The sequence below is a fragment of the Takifugu flavidus genome, chromosome 22 (assembly GCF_003711565.1).
Source record: "Takifugu flavidus isolate HTHZ2018 chromosome 22, ASM371156v2, whole genome shotgun sequence".
NCBI lineage: Eukaryota > Metazoa > Chordata > Actinopteri > Tetraodontiformes > Tetraodontidae > Takifugu > Takifugu flavidus.
This window is the reverse complement of record NC_079541.1, coordinates 4,367,294-4,390,446: the sequence shown is the minus strand read 5'-3', so window position 1 is coordinate 4,390,446 and position 23,153 is coordinate 4,367,294. Positions and strand designations below refer to the sequence as shown.

The window sequence follows — 23,153 nt, the reverse complement described above, 5'->3', positions numbered from 1 at the left end:
GCAACCGCACACACGCGGGTTCATAATACAGTGAATGGAAGATAAAAGCCAAGTGCACTATTGAGACTCTCTTGAAAGGCAGCTCTTCAGAGATTTGCACTATCACCTCGGTTATAAAACATCGGGAAACGGAGGACATAAACATCGAATAGTACTGTAGATGCACTTTTAGGATACACCATTAGTTTACTAATCCAGATAACATATAGAGAATTGCACATAGAGAATTGGAATTAAGTTTGTATATGTGGGGCAACAGTTAGGTCAGGAGTCATCAACCCAGTCCTACCAGGCCCACAATCCTGCTGGGTTTTTAGTCCTACCCAGATTTTCCAAAGGAAAAGATGGACCTTGTTGAAGACCACTGAGTTTGGTAATAGTTGAATATACCTGTAATGTTGTGCTCATTCCACGAGTAATAGCACCAAACCATTATCTCTGGGTTGGTGCTGTGTTGTTTGGCATATGCTGCATCTGTGTAGGTGGGTGTGAGTGGCAGGAAGAAACAGCTGCTGTTGTTGCTTACTGAGGGTTGATGCCGGCAATCATCTATTATCTGTGTTTGTGGAGGCACATAGAGATGAGATGGAAATTGTTGTGTGCCAGCACCCACATTTCCAGTACTTAAATGTTTGAAGCTCAGGTTTTTTTTTATATGTATTTAGGAGATTGCTTTAACCTCAGTAGGTTACTAATGCAGACACTGGAATGTGGGCTCTGTGTGTGTGTGTGTGTGTGTGTGTGTCCACAAACTGAAGGAGCAGGGTCATGGCCACTGGTCCAGGTAATGACTCTCTCCCTGGTGTCTCCATGTGAATTTCTGCTCCATAGACCATCGTCTTAATGATAGCACAAACAGACACACTTCCTTTATTTGTGTGTGTGTCTGTGGGGGGGGGCATCTGTGTGCATGCCTGTGTGCATGCGTGCACGCGTCTGCTATTCGAATGAGACAGTGTAGCCTGACTGATTGTGGGTGTGCGTGCAGTAATTTGACTGAATCACGATAGCACAACTCCACAGTACCTTATACAGCCATAGGCTATTAGTATGTATAGGATTCCATACAGTGTCTGCTGATGTGTGAGTTCTATGGTAATGACGTTGAGGTCTGACTTTTTTGTGCGCGTGTGCAATGATTTCCTGTCCAGTGTTCTGAACACAGATCCAGTTTCGTGATGCGCAAAAATGGCTCTTCAGTATTCTACAGGAATGTACTTGTGGAACACCCATAGTGTGTGTGTTTAGGGTCTATTCAGATGTTGCATTTGTTTGCATTAAAGATGGATGAATGGACTTTTCATTTTTCTAACCGTGTGACCTTCACCGTCCTCTACCTCGCATTAGAAATGCATTCCACCTAAAGTCACACATGGCCTGATACATCTGCACCTCTTCTTTGGTATATTTCCCTTTTCCGCTCCCTTGAGCCTCACAAGCCTTTCTCTGCTGATACTCGACTAGCTCCAGCCACAAAGGATCATGCAGGAATCAGACTTTCTCTTTCTGCTTCTCTTTCTTGGAAATGTCATATAGTCGTGTAGCATACTGAGTTTTGCTCTAGAGGTTATTTGTGCTCTCATCCCCAGTGGCAGAAATTACATCCTCCTCCTTGAGTCTGAAATCAAATCATCAAATGCTATCATGGTTTTGTTGTGGTTAATTATGCCAAACATCTATTTTGGGTGACCTTTCCACCCTCATCATCTAAATTGCAGAGGTTAAAAATCTTTTTTTCTATTCTCTTCTTGGTCTCTAATTTAGTCATTGTATCGATGGCTGGGAGAAACAAGAGCACAGATTAGCTTCCATTCAGGACCCATTTAATCCTTTCAGTTCTGTCTCATAATGTGAGCTAGCTCTGCACCACAGCCTTCTTTTCTGACCAGAGTGATAGATATTGTGAATTTCCACTTAAAAAAATGGTATTTATGTGCATTTTTTGAAACCTAAAAACCTTGTAGTTTGTTTTATTATAATAAAATCACTATGCTTAAAATGGTTACAAATAGCGCAGTATTAATCCAACACTGTTCCCTGTTAGAATTGCTTCTTCTATCAGATAATGTATAAATATAACTTAGCATTATGTTTAATATCAATACACACATATATGGTTTGTAAAAATAGGAACTGTGTTTGAGTCAGTATTGAAGAGAGTAGTTTGTCTCATATCTTTTACAAATTAAAATTCCAAAAGGACTCACAATCTGCGTCACATTACTTTCAATATGTTGAAAAATGCATGAACGGATGACATCATATCATGCTTCTAAAAACCAACACATCTATCCTGCACCTCCTACAACATCCTTTCTCTCTTTGTCCCAGTCTGTGCTTGGCCGCCATCCTCAATCGGGAAAAACTGCTAATCGCACTTGTTGGCTTTTTATATCCTGCCCAGCAAGCCTATGACCTTTTGACCCCAATAAAGCAACAATCGCGGTCGAGCTATATGACATTACACCATAGTCCACCACTACAGTATTTATAATATAGCACAGCATGGTACTGTGTTGATGAAATATACTGTAATAGAATTCTCCGTTATAATTGAAAGTGAGTTTGAACACATCATAAACAAAGAGGAAGTCTGATACTTTCCTACAGGTGGTTGTTGTAAGCCAATATTTTATTCAGTGATCATTTGTAGACGATGTTTTTCTGTTGGGTGATAATCCCTAATTAACTTATTTAAGGTCTAGTTGTACTGCTAAAAATCAGATGTGTTCAATTTCCCTACGGGGATGAATAAAGTACATCTTGAATGTGAAATGATATTTCCTTTTTTTTTTAACTGCACAAATAGTTTTGCTAAAGGTATGCATCCACGTGTTTCAGTGGGTGCTGTTTGCCTGCGGGTGCTGAGATGATGTGGTCTTATTAAATCAGTTCTAGAAAAGGAGGAACTGACAGGAGTGATAAAGCAGCACAAAAGAACCCAAAGCGATTAAACCCATACTCAAACCAGCTTAGCGGCGAAAGCCTCGCACGGAGCCAACAATGGCTGCATCCCTTTAAACCTTGCTTTCTTTTCCACTCTCTCCTGCACTATTTACCCATTCTTCTGTTCTCTCCCCCTCTTGAACAGATTATTTCTGTTTCTTTGTCTGTCTCCTTTGTGGCACATTAGGCTGCTTTACTTTACAATGCGCTTGTCAGGTCGAAACCCACCCTCTCTCACTCGCTCCAGTTTAGGATATAAAAAGCTCTTTTCTGCGTATGGCATTACTGTATCCCAGATGTCAGCCACCTCACACGTCTTTCTTTCCTCCATTTACTGGAACCTCTTGGTCTTTCTTGCTCCAAAGAAGTTGGATTTGCCAGGTTGTTAATTTGTATAAACCAGTAGAGAACCTGCATAAATTTAAGAGGATTAAAAGGGACAAGAGCTTGTGGGTGTGCGAGCCTTAAATTGATGTTATTTTTTAATTCATCCCCCTTAATTGTATTTAATTTGTCAACAACTCCATTGAAGCGATAGTGTAGATAATGTCTGAAAAAGGACCCAGAACAATCCTGTTTCACAGCAAGAGGGGTTCACTTCAACACACAACACTTGTGGGCTGGATTAGACCACCTGGTGTGATATTAGCAGGTGGAGGTTTCACGCCCCCCCCACCATCATCCAGGTCTCTACCTGCTCTTGGCACTGCCCATGAATGCCCGTCATTAGGACAGTATTACAAAGACTTAACCACCCTCCTTCCCTCCCTCCCAAAGGACAGGCTCCACTTCCACATATACAGCAGCCATTGTTCCAAATGCCACTGCTCCCTCCCTCCAGGGATTCTTAAGACTGACTTTACCATTCACTGACCACCACAGCCAGCCCCCTGCTAGGGAGGAAATATGATAAATGTGTCTCATTCTTGGGACTACTGGGACATTCTCCTTTTCCCAGGTGCCAACAGGTGGAGCAGGGAAAGCCCTAGTCAGGTTACAACTGTGTGTGTATGTGCACGTCATCTGCAAATAACACTCTCCTCCCTTTTTCCAGGTGCACCAGAAAGGAGAAATGTGAGCGCTCGCTGGAGCCCCGCCGCTTTGCTTCAGACATCAGGCAGTGTGTGCGTCTCAGTGTCCACCCCAATAACATTTCAGTGTCCCAGTTTAGCGTCACGGTGAGTTGAAAATTGTTCTTTACAGTCTAAATCTGACCACACCCACCTAGTGAAAGGCTTCCCTAAAAGTGTCTGCAGTTATTGAGTACACACTGCATCTGAGCTGCTTTTACACTTGGATATTTAATTTGTAAAGCAGCCGTCATGTCTGGAAGACTTGAGCTCTTTTGATTGTTGAAAGTTATTGATTTGTGTGCGCAGAGCTGTGAAATCACACACCGTGTCTCTGCAGGACATACACTGCCACAGTAGCTGTTTTTATTTGGGTTTTTTTCATTTCTCTGTTTAGAATTGGTAAACTGATCTTTTTTTCAGAATTCTTTACAGATTCAGGTGACTTTTTCCAGTTGATCAGGACTATTCACTATTATGCTGCTTATAAATGTATTTATTCTTGGCTTATTTTCTTGGTTTTTTCCAGTGTTGAATGATTGAACCTTTATCCGTTTTTTTTTTTCCCTCCGCTAATGTTGATAGTCACCCTGATCTCAACCACGTGGAGTGTGTTTCCATTTAAATTCACATTTTCCCTTTAATGGTTTAAGAATGGCAATAAGTGACTGCGTGCGTGGAAATTAAAGTATTTCTCGAAGTCAAGCTTGAATTGCTGTTGTTTATTCACACGGTCTCTGAGAGCTACACGAGGGTTGTTGATTTTCTGAGGTACAATTCAACACATCACACTTTACCCGTCAGAAAAATGATATTTGTGTGTCTGTAGAGAGTGTTTAACCTTTTCCCAGTGAGCAGGCTTTACCCAAAGGCTGTGCCACGCATCCACCATCTAAGTGATTGCAGGGAAGAGGCTTCTGTCAGGCAGACAGGGGCTCATCCCTGACCTTTTGTTATTAAACAGTCATTTGAAAAGATAAGCCATGGCATTCTCCAGAGCAACAAACACACTCCATTGCTGAAATCCTTCTAAGATCTGTTATTACCCTGTTCTTATTTGGGGTTAATTGCAGAAAAACTAGGTCTCTTACAATTGACCGTTTCTTTCATCAACGTCTTTGTACTGAAGGCTTGTTGTGAAAGTGTATGCAGATATGCCTGTTGTGATCTTCTTGTTGACCGAACTGGTTGCTTTGCATCTTTAAAGTATGCAGCCTTTTCCAAGTCTACTATAAATGTAACTAAGGGAAACTTGGGGTCTGGCTGTGCTCACATCATAACAAGAAAAATAAATTAAGGGAAGAGCCAATGAGAGGTAGAGTGAGCAACAAATGTGAGAGAGGATATGTACGAGATGAAAACACCTTTCAGACACCGTCCCTCGTATGCGTGTCTGCTCTCTCTCCGTTGCCAATTTTTCATTAAAGAGCAATATAAAAACAGCTAAGGTCAGCCCTGCAGTCTGCTGCAGAGGCAGATCTCAGCATATGGATCTCAAATCGATGCCTACAAGGGACACATTCTCCATCACTAATGTATATTCTGGGCGTGACCCCATTCACCTGCATGACCGTTCATGTTAGTCAAGGACATTTTTCCCCTTTTCTTCTCTCTCTACCTTGTCTTATCAAGGATAATTTTAAAACGGCGTATTCATTTAAAATGTATGTGTTTGCCGATCTTAGGATGTGAAGTTGTATTCATATTCATATTTGTGTTTTTGTTTTTTACCAGCTGGTGTTAGAGGCCCATAACGTCCCAGAACTTTCTGCCGGTGTCAACTGCACCTTTGAGGACCTGGCTGAGATGAAGGGCCTGGTGGAGGGAAACCGGATCAGGTGTTCCTCCCCCGCCGAGAAGGAAATGCCACGGATCATTGTGGACAAAGGTAAGGGTGGATCACCTGTAGCTCTGTTACACAAAAGAAACCCCCTTCATGTAACATATGTACTCATTCAGCCACCTGATAACCTGAAACAATGTTTTTTTGTTTGAAATCCCACTGTGCCGACTTTTTGCCATCAGCCACTCTCTAGGCCGTGGAATGCTACCTTAGTAAAGGTTCTATAATTGAATGAACATTATCACTGCTTTTCTCTTCCGAAGGGGAGTGATGGCACTGAGGCTAACCTCAGTACTATGAATAAAAATATCACTACAGTGATTTACTCCACTGTTGTGAATTTATTGCCTGGAGATACTCCACTATTTGCAGACAGTGGAAAGCATTCCTTTCAACAATGAAACACGAATAAGTGCATTATACTGAACTAAAATGTAACACAGTGGATAACTGCCATATTTGAAAGTCTTGTCTTTAGGCAGCCAATCCTTCATCTCAAACGCTCACTGTGTCCTAGAATATAAATGAAGGAGATGCCATTTCCTGTCAGAATCCCACAGAAAGAAAAGATGGCTAATGACCAAAAAGACAAACTAGATAGATGATTACGGCCATCCATCAGATATGCTTGGAATGACAATGCAAATCAATGTAACCTCACCCTTTTTAAATGTTAGAACTTATTCTTTGCCCAGAACAGGTGAGATGAAATTACAATTCTGTACAATTTCTTTTATCTCTTTCTCCTGCACACAAATAGATATTACATTTTAATTCAACACACTTGAACTGAAGCTTTGCGCATACATCCATTGATAGTGAATGAACACAAGGCACAGACAGACAGCATAAGTACGGATGTAAAGCTGCCGGGGAGCCTGAGGGGGCTTTGGGGAATTGAAACATTTGACTGATGTTTGCCATGTCAGCCACATGCAAAGTGGTAGAGGGTTATACAAGCATGTTCTGGAAGTGTGATTTTGCTGCTTCTTTCTTCCACACACAGTAGTTGTATCCATTTCTACCTGCACATGGAGGAAATATTCCAGTGATCCACGTATTGGAGCCCATCATCCGCTGGTTTTACTCCATTCGTGTAGCAAAAGGGAGAGAGGTAGCAGTGGCAGGCTTCAAGTTAACATTTAGGTGGCCTAATTAGGACAGCTTCATTGTCAGTGATGTGTTACTGTGATTGATGAATGGTTCTTTGTTAGCGACAGTGGGGAGAAGGACTCACTCTTTGGAAGGTAGAGAGAAGTGTGCAGAAGTACAGATGTAGTGTAGCAAGAGGGTAGTCAGATGTGTGGATGTGCTGTTGAATTAAACATGAACTCCTTCATTAGGGCCGAACAAAAGGACGCGCCAAATACAGATGAGGCACAAGCTTGCGTGTGCGCACACACGCAAACACACACTCACCTTGGTTTTTGTTTTATCTTCCTCTGTCTTTTACTTGTCAACGATACTCTCAAAGACTTTTCAGAGAGATATTTTTTCATCCCCAGGGAAATGTGTGTGCACTGTCTGTTGTTTTCTGTTTTTTTTAAGTGGCAGCTATAGGGAGTCTTAACCCAACAAAACCTCTTCCTTGATGATTCTGTCTTTTAGTACGGCAGCAGGCTAAACACCTGTAGCTCAAAGCTGTGCATTCATCTTCCCATAATGGGGAAAGCTGAGTAGATGCTGATGAGGACAGTAGGCTTGCTAAATAAAACTATTTAGGAAATTGTGGCATTCAACCAGAAGGATGCGTTTTGGGACAACATTTTTAAACAAATCATGGAAATAAAAGTCCAATGAACTATTAAACCCTTAATTGTTTTGTAGGAGACCACCAGATTGTACAGCTCTATCTAAAGTCCAAGGAGACAGGCCTGGTATTTGCCAACACCAGCTTTGTTTTCTACAACTGCAGCGTGCACAAGTCGTAAGTTTCTTCCCTTGTATTTTTCTCTGTTTTGCTCATTTTCGTTCATATTGATTTATTCCACCGCCATTGCTCAAACTGTTGGTTATCATAATGAATGCATAAGTATTTAGTCATTAAGCATCTGCGCTCTTCTGTATTTGCTGCTGTTCCGCCCTGACTCACCGCACTGCCCCCCTCTCCTCTGCTCTCTTCCAGATGCCTTTCATGTGTGAGCAGCCCTTACCAGTGCCACTGGTGTAAATACAGGCACGACTGTACCCATGACCCCCGTACCTGTTCCTTCCAAGAGGGCAGGGTCAAGAAGCCAGAGGTGAGGAGATCTTCACTGAACCACCATCAGGATGTCTTGCATAAAAAGCAAACCGTCACCTTTTTAGACATTGTGAAAGACTAGCCTGCTTTCAAGCTCAAACTGGACTCCTCATAATGGGCCAGCTCACTAATCAAACATGGTGTCTAATTTGAGAAGACTGTTCAGCTATGTGAGACTAATAACTGTCATTCTGGTTTCCACATGCAGAAAAAAAGAGTTCACTTAAAAAGGACTGAGGCACCTTTTGACTGTAGCGCTTCCATCTGGCACAGGCCTGTTGGCATGTCTCACTCCTGCTTGCACATCAAAGGACAGTGAAAACTAATAAAACGAAGCCATTTCCTTTTGCCCACCCCTATTCCCTGCAACAGCTTAGTCTGTGTGAATTATCAATAATATTGGCAGCCACTTCTATTCCCGGCGACGCAAAGCCTGCCATAATTAGGCTGCTTTGCTGCAGAGGACAAGCCATTCACTGGATGGGGTGCATTCACTGACATCCCCCGGGCAGCCTGGCTACTTGCTGTCCTGCGTGAGAGGTCTCACCATGATTTTGAGTCTCTACCCCATTGTGTGTCACGCAGAAAAGCCTGGATGTGTGCCCACTCGTGTGTGTAACCTCTGGTGTGACACAGAGGCTGCTCTACCTCTATCAGCATGCCTCCATTTCTGGTGTGTGTTTATCAAAAAAGAGCTTTTTCCCCCCTGTACCCTGCCAAATCAGGATAGTTTGCAGAAGAGGCTTTAGAGTGAGTTAGTGGCCTGTTAATCCTAGCCTGAGGTGAGCTATGATGAAGATCACTAGTGCTCTTGTCTGGGTTGGCAGACGGTGTGTACAGGACGGGCCGGGACAAGCTTAGCCAGACTGCCTCTTTTGATGAGCAGGCTGCTCTCACTCATGTTATCCCACCCATGTTTCCCCAAAGCTATTCAACTTGAGCAGATGATATTATTTTCCTTTTCCTCACTTTTCCATTATCTTTTTGGACCTCCTACCGTGTCATCTGAGTCTTTGCAGGTTTACTTTTCTAATTAACTCAGGGTCTGCTGGTCAATATTGACGGAGGCTAATAATGTGTGAATCATCTCCCACTGTTTTCTGAGAGAAAAGCATAAATAAAGGGACAAGGATCTCCATTTGCACATTAATAGCTCCCTTTTTGATGCCTTGTTTCAGAGAAAGCAGGTGTTTTTCAAGCTTAACGACTTTTAATTTGCTTTTAATTAACCCCTTAAACCTAAGGTCATGCTGCCAGATATTTGCCTCTCATTTTGAATTAACATCTGCATGCAAGGAGAAGCTTAAGCAAATGAAGACAAACGCATGACAGGTTTCCAAATTGTACAAAAGGCAACAAGTAAACTTTAACCTGTGGGATGGGATGGTCTTTTTCCTGCCACAGATGACTGTTGTGTACTATTACAATTAAGGGATTTCTGGCAGTGATCTGAATAATCCCTTAACACTATGCTAATAATCATGACATGGGAGATCTCCCTACTGGTTGAGCATGTTGTTAGTATGCATGACGGGACTGCGTTAAAGCCAGGCCTGAGAATACAGTGATGGCCTTTTTATTCATGCCAGCAACAATATGGGCCCTTGAATCAGAGGTTTGCATGTTGGCACGCTCACCAAGGCCCCATCCCTGTTTGCCCTCCACACATCTCAAGGACTTTGCTGTACTGATTAGCCCCTCTGACAAAGAACATGGCTGCAGCTTCACATGATTCCACTCATTAATCTCAGAATTATATTCCTGACCACTGCCATTCTGCTGACTGTGAAATGGGCTGTTTATCCAATAACTATTTCTGTACCTGCATATTTATGCAGCTTTCCTCTTCCTCTCCAGTTGTGAAAGCACACACTCCTTAACAACCAAAACTGCAAAAACGCCCTGCGTCGTCTTCCGAAACAAACCACAGGAGAATATTTCACTTTTTTCTTCTGTCTTCAACACAGCATGTTCATATCCTTAGCAGCTGCCAAGCCCTAATTAGCTGGAAGAGACTAAAATATCAATGTTCTTCAATATATTTTACTGCCAAAATACTTCTTAAAATTCAGATTGGAATGTGACCTATGGCTTAGTTTATTTACTTGAAGTATTGATAAAGTCATCAAAATAAGCGTGTAAACTAAATTATCTGGTTTACTTTGGAACAATTTTTTTCCCCTGAGTTCTAAAGGTTTGAGAATCCTTTAAGCAAGTTTTGAAATACTATAGCCGAATTACAGACAGTCCTATGTAATTAGGAGTCCTTGTTCTAAACTGTGCTTGGACAGAGATGCATGCTGGGAGCTGGAGGTAACTGTAGGTATTTGGATGAAGAACAACATGGAAAAAATGAATATGTGGAGAGGGGGAGAGCAGCCCTGCCTGAGGCTGTGCAGGATATAACAGAGCGGTTAACGAGGATATTGGAAGCCACTAGGTTTGTGTGTCCGTGCACGAGTGCATGCACTATAAAATCTTCAGTCCTCTTCTTCACACCTTGCACTGCTATAATTATGGGCTCCTCTCATACTCTCTCACCCTCCTTCCCTAAAACTATGCCAAGGGCTTTTACATTCACAGTTCCCACTTCACTGCCTACTCTCTGTCACTCTCCCTATCTCCACCCTTCACACCTCCCACCAGCCGCCAATTATCAGATCTAAGTAGGTTCCAAAGAAGAAAAGAAATAAGGAAAATGAGGAGGAGAACAAATCGGTAAGAGCGTTGATAAGAAAGGAGAGGGGATCACGAGAGGGGATTCGGAGAGAAATTAAGGATTAAGCCAGCACGAGAGAAAATGGTGAGTCAGTAAGGATCAACTCGATTTTTAAGATCTCAGCTTATTAAGTTTTATGACTCACACTATTGACAGGTGCCGGGTCTCTTGGGACTGTTATTCACCTCTTCAGACACTAGCATGCTACGTTGAGATCTGAATGTACTTTTTATGTACTTGCGCCTCCTACTGTCTGATTGTCTTATCATTATAGCCGATATTTCACAAAGGTTGGTGTTTCTTGTCTCTTGTCTGTCCTCTATAAATTGAAAATATAAAACTGAAGGTTTTTGAGACCCCACCATCCAGATTAAGGGTCAGCGGTTCTGCATAAACCTTCTGTAAATCTTTCGGTGTGTGATGATCTTATTTCTTCCTTGTTTTAAGTCCTATTAGTCCTTGGGAGACCTTCTCGGGGAACATTTAAGGTCCTCAATCCCTTCTGTTTGAAATTGTAGTTCCTGGATTATATGGAGAAACCCACTGAAACATATCCCCTCTTCCTCGTTACAGGCATCCTGCTCTAAACTTCTTATGCAGTGTTGGAATTGTATTTTCATTCATGGATCGCGTGTGCACTGGATATGTGTTTATATTTTTCTGTCTTTGCTCCATTGCATTTTAAGATACTTGGATCATTGCATTGAGAGGACTGGGTTGAAAAATAAACAGATCAACCTTAGATCAAGTTGACATTGACATAAATCATAAAAAGATAAGATCTAAGATCACTGAAAAAGCAGCCATCTAACACATGGACTATATGTGACTACAGAAGCAACTGATACAGACACCCTGTGTTATGTATGTGTATAAATATAGTTCTTAAAGAAAAATCAAAATCTGATATGTTTATGACGCTTGAAGCAATTCAGCCACTACATTATGTTTTTATTAGATTTTGTGCTTTCATATTTTCTTTCCTCCATCTTTATTTTTCTGAAACGAGGAATTTGTGCTCCTGGCAAGGCCGTCATTGTGCAGTTGTGAGGTTGCACACTGTGCATTGCTGTGTGATGGATTTACACTGATGGCATTGTTGCAAAACAGAAATGAGGAGTGATTTATTGGAGCTGTGGATGTGTGTGTACGCGGGATCTGTTTGGATATACTTTGTGAAGTTTTCATGAGATGTCACTATGACAGATGGCGCGAGAGATGCGGCCCGACTTTTACTTGTGGCATCTTTCTTAGACTGTAATGAAATTTCAAGGCGGCTGTTTATTTTGTGCTGGAGCGTGTGTGTCCTCACTTGTCAGTGTGCGTTAACCTTGAATTTTCTTGCATGTAGGGTAGAGTCACGGGGATTTGGGAATGGCTTGAAAAACTCAAACTTTTGATAGCCTGTGTGTCCAAGCAGCTCGTCATTACAGCGTGCTGCCATTGATGATCTACAGCTTATGAAATCTCTCTAAAATCCAAATAAAATGTATTGATCTGGTCAGGTGCATTAAATGGGATAAAAATTTGATTGCACCCCTTTTAACACTCCACCCAAGAAAACAAGGTTCAGGTCAGGGAACCTGCATAACCCAATTCTTCTTGTGTTTCCACCTCCACCAACAAGTCGACTCTTCCTGTACTTCTAATGAATTTGTAAATGAAGTCTAAGTGGTGCCCCCTTTCTCCATGCACATTCTCCCAGTCAGTCGCTCAGCCTAACCCAATCAAGTGGCCGTTAATGAACTTCCAGCAAGTGTTATCACCGAGCTCAGCAGGCATGACGCTTCTCTACCCCCCCAGACTGGAGTCTAATTATGTGTTGCGTGGATGGCCTTACCGTCACCCCTCTCTTGTGTTTCTTGGACATACTAAATGCCTCTTTGTCACTTTGTTCCTTTTCTGTTCCTTTTTCATTTTACTGATTTTGCTGTTTGACCTTAAGTCTTAAGAAAATGTACAAAAGTCAAGCTGTTCACAGCTTCTCAACCAAAACTCAGCCAGTGGTCACCCTTTCAGTATTGATGAACTCATGTAGCTGTTAAAGAAATCCCCGTAGTTTCTTTGACATCGCATGTCATTACACTCACAGCAGAGTGCACGAGTGTGAAATTGGGTCTGGTTCATTACATCCGTGAGGCTGCACTCCTGTGGACAACAATGGAGGAGTTGCTGCTGATCTGGTCCCTCACCTCCAGTGACACTTTCAAGTGACCACAACTAGCAGAAACGCCATCAACAGATTTCGCCGTTCTCCATCTCAAATTCTACATTAGAACTCAGGCACAGCGAATGCAGTGGGTTTGTAACTAAAATCTGCCGTTTTTGTCTGGGCCAGGGCTGTCCCCAGTTGCTGCCTGCGGATCGGATCCTGGTGCCAGTCAATGTGGTGAAGCCAATCACCCTGCGGGCGAAGAACCTGCCACAGCCGCAATCTGGACAGAGGGGCTATGAGTGTCTGTTGACCATCCAGGGAAATGAGCACAGAGTTCCTGCACTACGCTTCAACAGCTCCTCCGTGCAGTGTCAGAACACATCGGTGAGGATGTTTAGAAGCGTGTTTTACTTGTTGATGTCTGCAGTGACCACTGCCGACACTGCAGCGCAACCTCTCGAATTGCTTCACATATGTTTTAACATCTGGGGTCTGCTACATTAGCCCTGCATCATGCAACGTGTGTGTTTTCCAACTGTTGATGAGGAGGCATTTGGGCTTAGAAAATTTCTCTCTCCCTTATCTACTCTGGTTGCCATGGTGACAGTATTTCTATGATGGGATGGAGATGAGCAGCCTTCCTGTGGAGCTGACCGTCATCTGGAATGGAGATTTTACCATTGATAACCCCACCCACAACAAAGGTGAGCAAACACATATATAGGCGCGCACGCACGCACGCACACACACACACACACACACACAAAAGTATCAACTCAGTGTTCAGACACAACACAGTGGGCATAATCACTCACCTTGTGCAAAGACACATATGGACACAAATGCACTAAAGCTACTGCTTCCCCATAATTGCCCTTGGAGTTGGTCTCCATAGCAACAGGCAGATGGTGCGCTTGAGGTGCAGCATCCATCCCCTGATGTTTTCCGCTTAGAGTGGTTAACTTTAACACAGCCTCTCTTATGTTTTCCTCCTGCTGGTTCCCCTCCCATTACTCTCCATTCGTCTGTGTCCACTCCAAACTCTCAAAATTCGGCTTTCTTACCTGTCCAACACACACACACACACACACACACACACACACACACACACACACACACACACACACACTTGTGCTTCATTAACAACTCTAGAAGTTTAATAATCTCATTGTTTGTCTTGTTCTTTCATCACAACAAGCTGAGGATAAATATAACTTAAAACAGGTGGTGGATCTCTTTTCACTGGATGTTTTAATGGAGACTATTACTTAATGAACAGTTTGTGTTCTGTTCTTTCTCCAGCTGTTAAGTTTTGCTCAATTTGACCACTGGCAATTAACTGCTGTGATCCCATATTGCATTCTGGGATTGTTCTCCAACAAGAAAATGACACATTTTAACCAAAGGCACTGGAAAAAGTAGAAGTGCGTGATATACCAACATGACACTGTGCTGTAAGGCAAAGTTTGTTTGTGCAAGAACATGGCTGCTTGCAAGAACAAGTACAAAACACATCCTTGAGCATAAATGTGGAATCAAAGAAGCATAAAAAAACTTTGGGAAACAGAGAGAGAGGGTTGAACCGGAGAATCCTCCTCTCACGTCCCGCTGCCTGTGTGTGGATGTGGAGGAGCTGGCTTCTGCACCATCAGTTGGTGGACGGGACACACGTGCCTAATGGCAAGAAAATGGCTGGTCCGTTGCCATGGAGATATGTTAAATTTTGTATTGGATGAGCAGGAACAAAACAGACAGAATATAGATGACGGGGTCACAGTAGTTGAGACAGATGAAAATCACTCTGTTGACAGTCTTAAATGTATTGTTGTATATTTAAAAGGCGTATATTGGGGAAATGACTGGTGTTTTGCTTGAGGTGATCTTTAGCCTTATACCAGATGCAGTTTATGCAATAATACGGAGATAAAAACCACTGATGCACCTCTCATATTTCCTCTCCCAGTGCACCTGTACAAGTGCGATGCCCAACGCGGAAGCTGTGGTTTGTGTCTGAAGGCCGACCCACTCTTTGGGTGCGTTTGGTGTAAAGGGGAGAACCGCTGCACCCTCAAGCAACACTGCCCTTACCCAGAGAACCAGTGGCTGGAGCACAACGGCATTAACAGCAAATGTACCCACCCTCGAATCACAAAGGTAGAGCGCACTTGAACTGCATTTATAACCTATTGAGAGACTGATATGCTCAAGCATTTTCAATGACAGCCTACCTGAGCTGCTGTGTGTGGCATGTACACACTTTCAAAGGTGTATATAATAATGGACTAGAACCACAGTAATCATATATTTCCTGTTTTGAAGTTACTACTCTCTACTCTCACATTGATCATAAACTAGATACAACCAGATAGAAAGATAAATTATTTCTCTTACTTGTAGCTTATCAATGTTATCATCAATTTGCCAATAAGACACCCTTCTGTACCACACTTGGGTGAGGAGATTAAAGGGAATGTGGTGAAGAACCCGAAAGAGGCAATAATAGAGGAGATAAGGGTTAATATGACCAAAGATAGGAAGGGAAGACGGTGGAACAATGCCCAGGAGGAGAAAAGCTTGTGTCACATGATACACTAACAGGTTATAAAAGACCCCAAGCCCTACCTTTTTTCAGTGATCGATAAGATGGAAGGTCCTCTATGCATCCTTGATCCACAGGAGCTGTGTAAGGATGTGATGGTGAAAGAATAAAGATGAAGGAATGCCCCGTGCAGGAGGATCGCCATTTCTTTTTGTTAAGTGGAGAAATGAGAGAAGCAGGAATTGAAGCGTAATCCTGTCTTATTCCATCATTAGATATCGCAGCGAGCAACCTCGGCTGACAGCATCCACGATTAATTTATTAATTGTAAATTTGTTTTGTGATTGAGCATCATTTCTTCTTTGTCCTGGAATTTGTCTGATTGTAAAACACATGTTGTGGTTGATTTTCAGCATCTTCAGCCCACTAATAACTGCACCTCAAACCAATGTTATTTTTTCATCCTGGGAAAATGAAATCAACGGCAAGGACTGGGTGTGATACTTAGCTCAGTTATTGGAGAGAATGAATCAGAAACCAGCCCCCAATCACTCTATCTCCCTGTTTTTTGTTTTCAGCAATAGCAGTGTATTCTTAGAGACGAGCCCTGTATTTCTTTTAACATCCCCGAGGCCACAGCGGGGACATATTGCAGCTTTCGCACATCCCCCATCAAAACTGTCAACGGGTGAGGAGAGAGGGCTTCTCTAAGTTGACTAAGGCCCTAATTCATGCTAAAACGCTTCATTATAGTGGCGCATCTCATCAACAATATGAAATGCAGAGATGGGCACAGAAAGGTGGGGAAAGAGAGAGAGTAGAGTGATTAAATGCTTGCCTCTGCCCAACTGTCAATTAGCTTGTCAAAGTCACAAATCTAATTGCCTCATTGCTTCTCTCCCTCTTTTATGCCTCTCTTCAGGTGGTTTCTCCCTCCTTTTCAGTCATATTTGTTTCTAAATATAGCACCGCTATACACGATCTTTTTAATTGCATGTATTTTAGCACTCAGGCAGCATTAATAATCAGAGACACTGAAACATGCAATAACCATAACTCCAACATGGGAGCCACATGAGCTGGGTCATGCATGGCCTGGCATAAGTGTGCTTCATAGATTGGCTTCTTACCTTTAAGTCCAGAAAGATCAATTTGTTTTCCTCCATTGCTTTGAAAAATAATCAAATAAGCATAATGTGGTAGCACCACGAGGATTATCATATTCCAACACGAAATAGCTACGAGCTGTGAGATATATATTCAGTCACCACTGTCCTTATGAAAACCATCGGATGGTGTTCCTACTAACTAGAAATTTAACAGAGACACCCAGAGGCTCAACTACAGGGAAAACAAAAAAATTGTTAGGAAGTTGAAGGCATAGAGCTATTAAAACTGTCTGGCTGTCTACAGTATGGAGCACTAGTGCTTGGCATAGATGGACTATTCTGTCTCTAACATCCATCCATTCAGACTGGCCTGATGGGGATATACACAACCCCAGCTGGCCAAAAACTGTGAGTGGAGCCCTCATGGGTGCCGAGACTGCCTCAGCAACAATGAGAGATGATTGCGATGAACTGAAGGCCATCCTGATTACTGCTCTGGATTAAATGAATTCTCTAAGATATACTTTTGTAGCGTCAGTAAATGTAGCTTTGCTAGCGGCATTAACTTAATGCCTGAAAGTGTCAGTGTCAGTGATTCCCTTTGTGTTGCAAAATATTTATCAGACGGCAGCCTGATGTGTATTGTTTAGAAAGGGCTATTATTTTCCCCAGTTTTAACAGAATGGTCTGTGGTGTTTTGTAAATTTCCCAAGTCATCAGTGTGGATTTAAACTTCAACAGATTACCCCTTTACGGGGACCCAGGGAGGGGGGCACGCTCGTGACCATCCGTGGCGAAAACCTCGGCCTGGATTTCCGCGAGATCCAGGGAAACGTGAAGGTGGCCGAGGTGGATTGTACACCCATTCGTGAGGGCTACATCCCTGCTGAACAGTGAGTTGCTGTTAGATATAACAAAAGACACGTCATGTTAAAGACCGTTAATAACACCACATGTGCTTATGTATTATATTATAAATAGTTTTTTAGGAAGTGGAATTCAGACGTGAAAATTAATTCCATCATCAGTCTTTCTCTTGTGTCAGCAAAGAGGTCACAGCCCACACGTCCGTATCTCTCAGTAGCTCACACAGTCACACAGACGCACAGACGCCAGCCCCAGACTCATTTTTGAAAATTTCAGAAGGTTGCATTTAGTTGACATTTGAGTTTAATCTAGTGCCACAGCTCTTTACAGGTGCCATCTATCAAATTATTTCAAACTAGTTTAAAGTGAGCTTATCAACTGAGCCAGTGCTTCTTATGCTAAGAAAGTAAGTCATGTGCAAGCACTTTCCTGCTAAACGCTGACCTAGCAGAACAGGCTGCTGTATCTGAGGTCATACAGTCAGTGGAAGGATAGAAACACCTCCCCTTTTCTCCCACAAGTTGGTAGTATGTCACATGCAAGGTTGTTGTCAAATCATTATGCCTTTTGTTGGGGTTTTAATGAGGCTTTTGTGTTGTTTGTTCCCAGGATTGTGTGTGAGATGGGTAAAGCAGAGAAGAGTCAGTACACTGGGAATGTGCAGGTCTGTGTTGGTGTTGGAGAGTGCAGGCCGGAATTCATGGCAAAGTCATCAAAGTACTATTACTTTGTGGTAAGTTTGTTTTTATTACTTTTATATAAGCACGCACAGACCCCACCCTCAGAATTCACCTCACGCGTGTAAGATATGTGAGACATACAGTCACTGGCAGGTGCTAACGAGCAAAGACTGATCGTAAAAACATTTCTCTATCATGCTTTGTTCCTTCAGCTCTTACTCTGCACGCAATCAATCAGCAGCAGTCACACACAAGCACACGCTAAAATAAATTTGCAGTTGTTATCATTATGTCCTCATTTTATGCAGCAATATCATTTTTACTGCCATCCGTTAATGGGAATCTGCTGAGGTTTATTTCTCAACGAGCTCCCTGTGCAGGATTATATTATGATGGGTCTAGATGTCACGCAGTACGGCAGGCTGAAGATGAGATTATAAGAAGGCCAAATGGACTGGAGCAGGATATACTTCATGTCTATTGAACAGAGGACTACATCAGATCTTTAGTTTGACAGATTCCCACCGCAGTGCTGTGCAGCTACTGTGAATGTTATGAGTGCAGCTCTCCAGTTTTGACCCCAAGCGTGTAAGAATGGCAGAACAAAAATGTACAGCTCGGCGTATATTTCCCTGCTTTATATCATGGTTGATTTCACACAGTGATTGACCCTTGACTTCCAGATCCCAAGAATCATCAACTTAAAGCCCAGCCGAGGTCCAGTTTCTGGGGGAACCATCGTCAACATCACTGGTAGTCATCTGGATGCTGGAAGCAACGTGTCAGTCATGTTCAAGGACCAACCGTGCACTTATCTGAGGTCAGCGGTGAAGCAGGGCTGATAAAACCAGAAACACTTCAACGCTTAATTAAATTCAGTTAATCAAACTGTGGCCAGTTATGAGCTCATTTTTCTGAGGAAATGATACTGAAAAAACATACTGGAGATGAAGGGGTGCTGTGTAATTCTTTAATTATAGTATTTACTCCATTTAATCAAGACAAATTCTGTCTGTGTTGTATGTTTTTAGTGTATTGAACAGAATTAATAGGGAATCCTATAGTTGTCATCAACATTTAACACAGCTCAATGCGTAATTAATCTTCAATCATATAATTAATCATGTCTAGTTAAGCAACCGTTCAACTATCAAAAATTACATTATTGGTTTTTAACTCATTAATCTGTCAACAACAGTGATAAACAACTAATGGGATGGTTCCTGACAGAGAAAATTGAAGAATAAAATCCATAAGAGGAGACTCTAATCAGGATGATAAATGTTCTAATTTTTCATTGTTCTGTCATGACATTAGGAGAGGTGGTCAGTGGCTCACCTGCAGGACCCACGCGTCACTGCACGGCTACGGCAACGTTTCCGTGTCTGTGAGCATTGACAGGGCTCATCTCCAGAAAGACCTGCGCTTTGAGTATGTGGAGGATCCCACCATCACCAAGATCGAGCCAGAGTGGAGCATCTACAGGTAAGTAACAGAGCATTTACTCATCTATCAGAACCATACAATATTAAAAGAAACTCCAATTAAAAAGGTTTACTCATGTGTGGCTCCAAACTAAATAATTCAAAGGTTTCCATATGTCCAGATACTGAAATATCATCACCATCTGTCACAACCATCCGACTTGACCTTGTGACCTTGTCTCTCTGTTTCAGTGGTCATACGCCAGTGACAGTGACGGGAACTAACCTGGACATCATTCAGACTCCTCTCATCAGAGCCAAATATAACAACCATGAGACCCTCAATGTAAATAACTCCAGTTTCGTTTGTTCTTGCTGAGATGATGTGATGTTTAGTGCGTCCGAATCTGCAGCACTGGACAAAGAAAGCTACGTCAATAATAGTTAGGCGTGACTAAGAATTGGTCAATGTGCCGATTAATCATTTACTAACAATGTTAGAGTGAAAAAACACCCTAACGAACCTGCACCCCATTGGTAAAAGATTAGGTGGCACATACTTTCATGCGTGACTCTGGGTCGTGCTGCATTACTTTAATGTTTACTACATTTTATTTTACGTTACAAAAATATAACGATAAATGACTTCATTTTTACATAAAAAGTCTTATCGCTTTCTCAGACTTCATAATTAAATTAATGAATCTGATCATATTTCACTTTTTCCCGAGCAGGACTGTATGCCTCTGTGTCAGTTTTAGGTAAATGGGTCAAGAACAAAAACAGCAGGGTGATGACATCAGCAGATTGCAATTAAATTAATAGAGAATGATGTCATTTCTCTCTGTGACTTTGTAACAGACTTGAAAAAGACAGACTTTGGTCCTTATCAAGTTCTTTACCCTTTTAGAAGAGAAGAGATAAAGCTGTACAAGGCTCTCTGTGATCTGTGTGAAGGAGGGGGGAGGAACAAAAGGCAGCAATGCTATCTTCATGGTTCACTTGAGCATGATCTGGCACTACGTTAAGCATCTATGCCTGTGTCATTACCTACTGTACTCTTGCATTCTCAGTTCCAAAAAGTTCGCAAGTGGATGAAATATTATTGGTCACATTTTATTTCGACATTGTTACGCGATACGTGCCGCAACGCCCCCAAGACCTTGCAGGATTTGTTAAATTTGCTGTTCAAGGAGCCAATTACAGAGCTAGACAGTTGAGCTCCATGACAGGTTATTGAGAAAATGTGAAATGTGTGTGGAAAAAGATGGAAGTGTCTCTAAATGAGACCTTTATTGGCAGATGGTTTGTCAGCTCCCTGACAGATTGTGAGATATGAAGATTTTAGGCTTTAAAGTGCAAGTGGCCTATCTGAGGCTGAAAATCATGTAACATGTTAAATGGGAAGGCAAACCATAATATAAGAAGAGAGGAATATGCATAGGTTAAGTTAAAAATGGGTAAAGGATGTAAAAATGGAATAAAAGGGTGAAGGCGTCTTCCTGAAGGGTAATAAATCGTCATGTATCAAAGCCTGGTTGTAGCGAGAGTGCACCCACGCTTCAGCTGCACCTCATTTGGTCCATTTCTTTGAAGGATGCGTTCCAATATGTTGAACTTTACATAGCTGGAATGGAAACTGCACCAGTCTCAATTGAGTCTCTGGTGGGATTGAAAAATATAAGCCTGCTGTATAAGAGACAACTGAACAAAACCAGTATATGGAGAGCCATGCCATGAAATATGAACAATGTGGACTAATGTTTAGTTTATGATTTTGTCTTAGCTGTAGTTTCTGCTGCAGAAACCCAACAACACGAAGTCTCCTTTAGTTCGAGCATGAATTTATTTAACTCGAGAAGCATACGTCATTCATGAAGTCCCTCTTTTCTGTCTGTCTTCTTCCAGCTGTGTCAAGTGCTCAGCCCAACGTCCATGCTCTGCCAGGCCCCAGAGCTGCCCATCAGTCTGGCTCGGCAGCAGGAGGTGCTGGAGAAACCTGATGAGTTTGGCTTCAAACTGGACGACGTGCAATCCTTGATGGCCCTCAACAACTCCAACTTTATCTATTACCCAAACCCTGAGTTCGAGCTTCTCAGTGTGTCTGGAGTTCTGGAGCTCAAACCCGGATCTCCTATCATACTGAAGGTGGGGCACTTAAATCAGGGCTTAATGAATAATAATAATTGTAAATATGCGACGTCTTAATACTGTTTGCATAATGACCTGCAGGGGCGGAACTTTCTCCCTCCGATCAGCAGTGGAAACGGGAAGCTGAACTATACAGTTCTGATCGGTGAGAAGCCCTGCATGTTAACGGTGTCAGAAACCCAGCTGCTCTGTGAGTCACCCAACCTGACAGGGCGACACAAGGTTCTGGTGAGTGTTCCAGGGTGGGAGAGACAGAAGCATGTACTCACACAGGGGACACGGTACAGATAGACAGTCCTGTGCATTGACTGACAGACAGGTGAAGATTCCTTCTGTCGAGTTTTAGCCACCATCCACTACAGCTCTAATTCAATCAGCTGTGTGGTTGCTGTTACTGCCCACAGACAAAAGACAAACAAATTAGCCTCGAATCAGATGTATTAAGTCACGCTAAACTCAATAAAGATTCCGCTTGTGCTTTTTAGAGGGACCACTTAAAACCAAAAGCTTTATCGTGTTACCTCCTGAATCCAGCATCACTCCAAAAAGATGGGTTCATTACTCCAAAAAGGGAAACGCACAATTTTATTTAATTGTGAACAATTTGAGTTTGACTTGTTGTTATTGCCATAAGCTTTATAAAACAATTGAGTAATTAGTGCATTTATCAACATGCAGCTATTGTAACCCACCTCTGTCTTTCACCATCACAAGGCACGTGTGGGTGGCATTGAATTTTCTCCCGGAGTGGTCGACATCATGTCCGACAGCCCCCTCAGTAGCACTGCAATTATCAGCATCGCTGCGGCAGGCGCCATGCTCATCCTCGTCATTGTGGTGGTGCTCATTGCATATAAGCGTAAGTCCCGGGAGAGCGACCTGACCTTGAAGAGGCTGCAGATGCAGATGGACAACCTCGAGTCACGTGTGGCTCTGGAGTGCAAAGAGGGTGAGAGGTTGATGTGCATTTGGCAGAAATAGATTTTGGTTGTTTCCTGTGAGGAATCTGCTGTTTTTGTAAAGAAAATCATAAGTGATGCTACAAAATAACCATAGATCTACTTTATCCATCAGCTTTTGCAGAGCTTCAGACAGATATCCACGAGTTAACCAGTGATCTAGATGGTGCTGGAATCCCCTTCTTGGACTACAGGACCTACACCATGAGGGTCCTCTTTCCAGGAATTGAGGAACATCCAGTACTAAGAGATCTGGAGGTATGGTGGGATGTTTACGTGATGATTTTACTGCACAGCCTTTTTTAAATGCTGAAAATATGTAGTTATTCTTGAGTCTGCATAAATAATAGTTGAAAAGTAATTAGCTTTGAGCATTAGCCGAAAACAGAAAAAAGACTCCAAATTAATGTTGGTTGACAGTAGGTGGAAATGTCACCGGTGTTGTCTGG

The 23,153-nt window shown here is 42.4% G+C and overlaps 1 protein-coding gene across 1 annotated transcript in view; it reads left to right on the top strand.

Moving 5' to 3' along the window:
• Positions 1-23,153, top strand: part of plxna4 (plexin A4) — a 146,477-nt gene that overhangs the window by 100,586 nt on the left and 22,738 nt on the right. The window contains exons 6-21 of the mRNA XM_057022015.1: positions 4,001-4,124; positions 5,751-5,904; positions 7,687-7,786; positions 7,985-8,099; positions 13,159-13,359; positions 13,583-13,679; positions 14,939-15,129; positions 17,365-17,516; positions 18,100-18,223; positions 18,854-18,990; positions 19,488-19,655; positions 19,847-19,940; positions 21,503-21,742; positions 21,827-21,973; positions 22,460-22,694; positions 22,820-22,962. Of these exons, the coding sequence (XP_056877995.1) occupies positions 4,001-4,124; positions 5,751-5,904; positions 7,687-7,786; positions 7,985-8,099; positions 13,159-13,359; positions 13,583-13,679; positions 14,939-15,129; positions 17,365-17,516; positions 18,100-18,223; positions 18,854-18,990; positions 19,488-19,655; positions 19,847-19,940; positions 21,503-21,742; positions 21,827-21,973; positions 22,460-22,694; positions 22,820-22,962 (2,422 nt within the window). The remainder of the gene's footprint in view (positions 1-4,000; positions 4,125-5,750; positions 5,905-7,686; positions 7,787-7,984; positions 8,100-13,158; positions 13,360-13,582; positions 13,680-14,938; positions 15,130-17,364; positions 17,517-18,099; positions 18,224-18,853; positions 18,991-19,487; positions 19,656-19,846; positions 19,941-21,502; positions 21,743-21,826; positions 21,974-22,459; positions 22,695-22,819; positions 22,963-23,153) is intronic.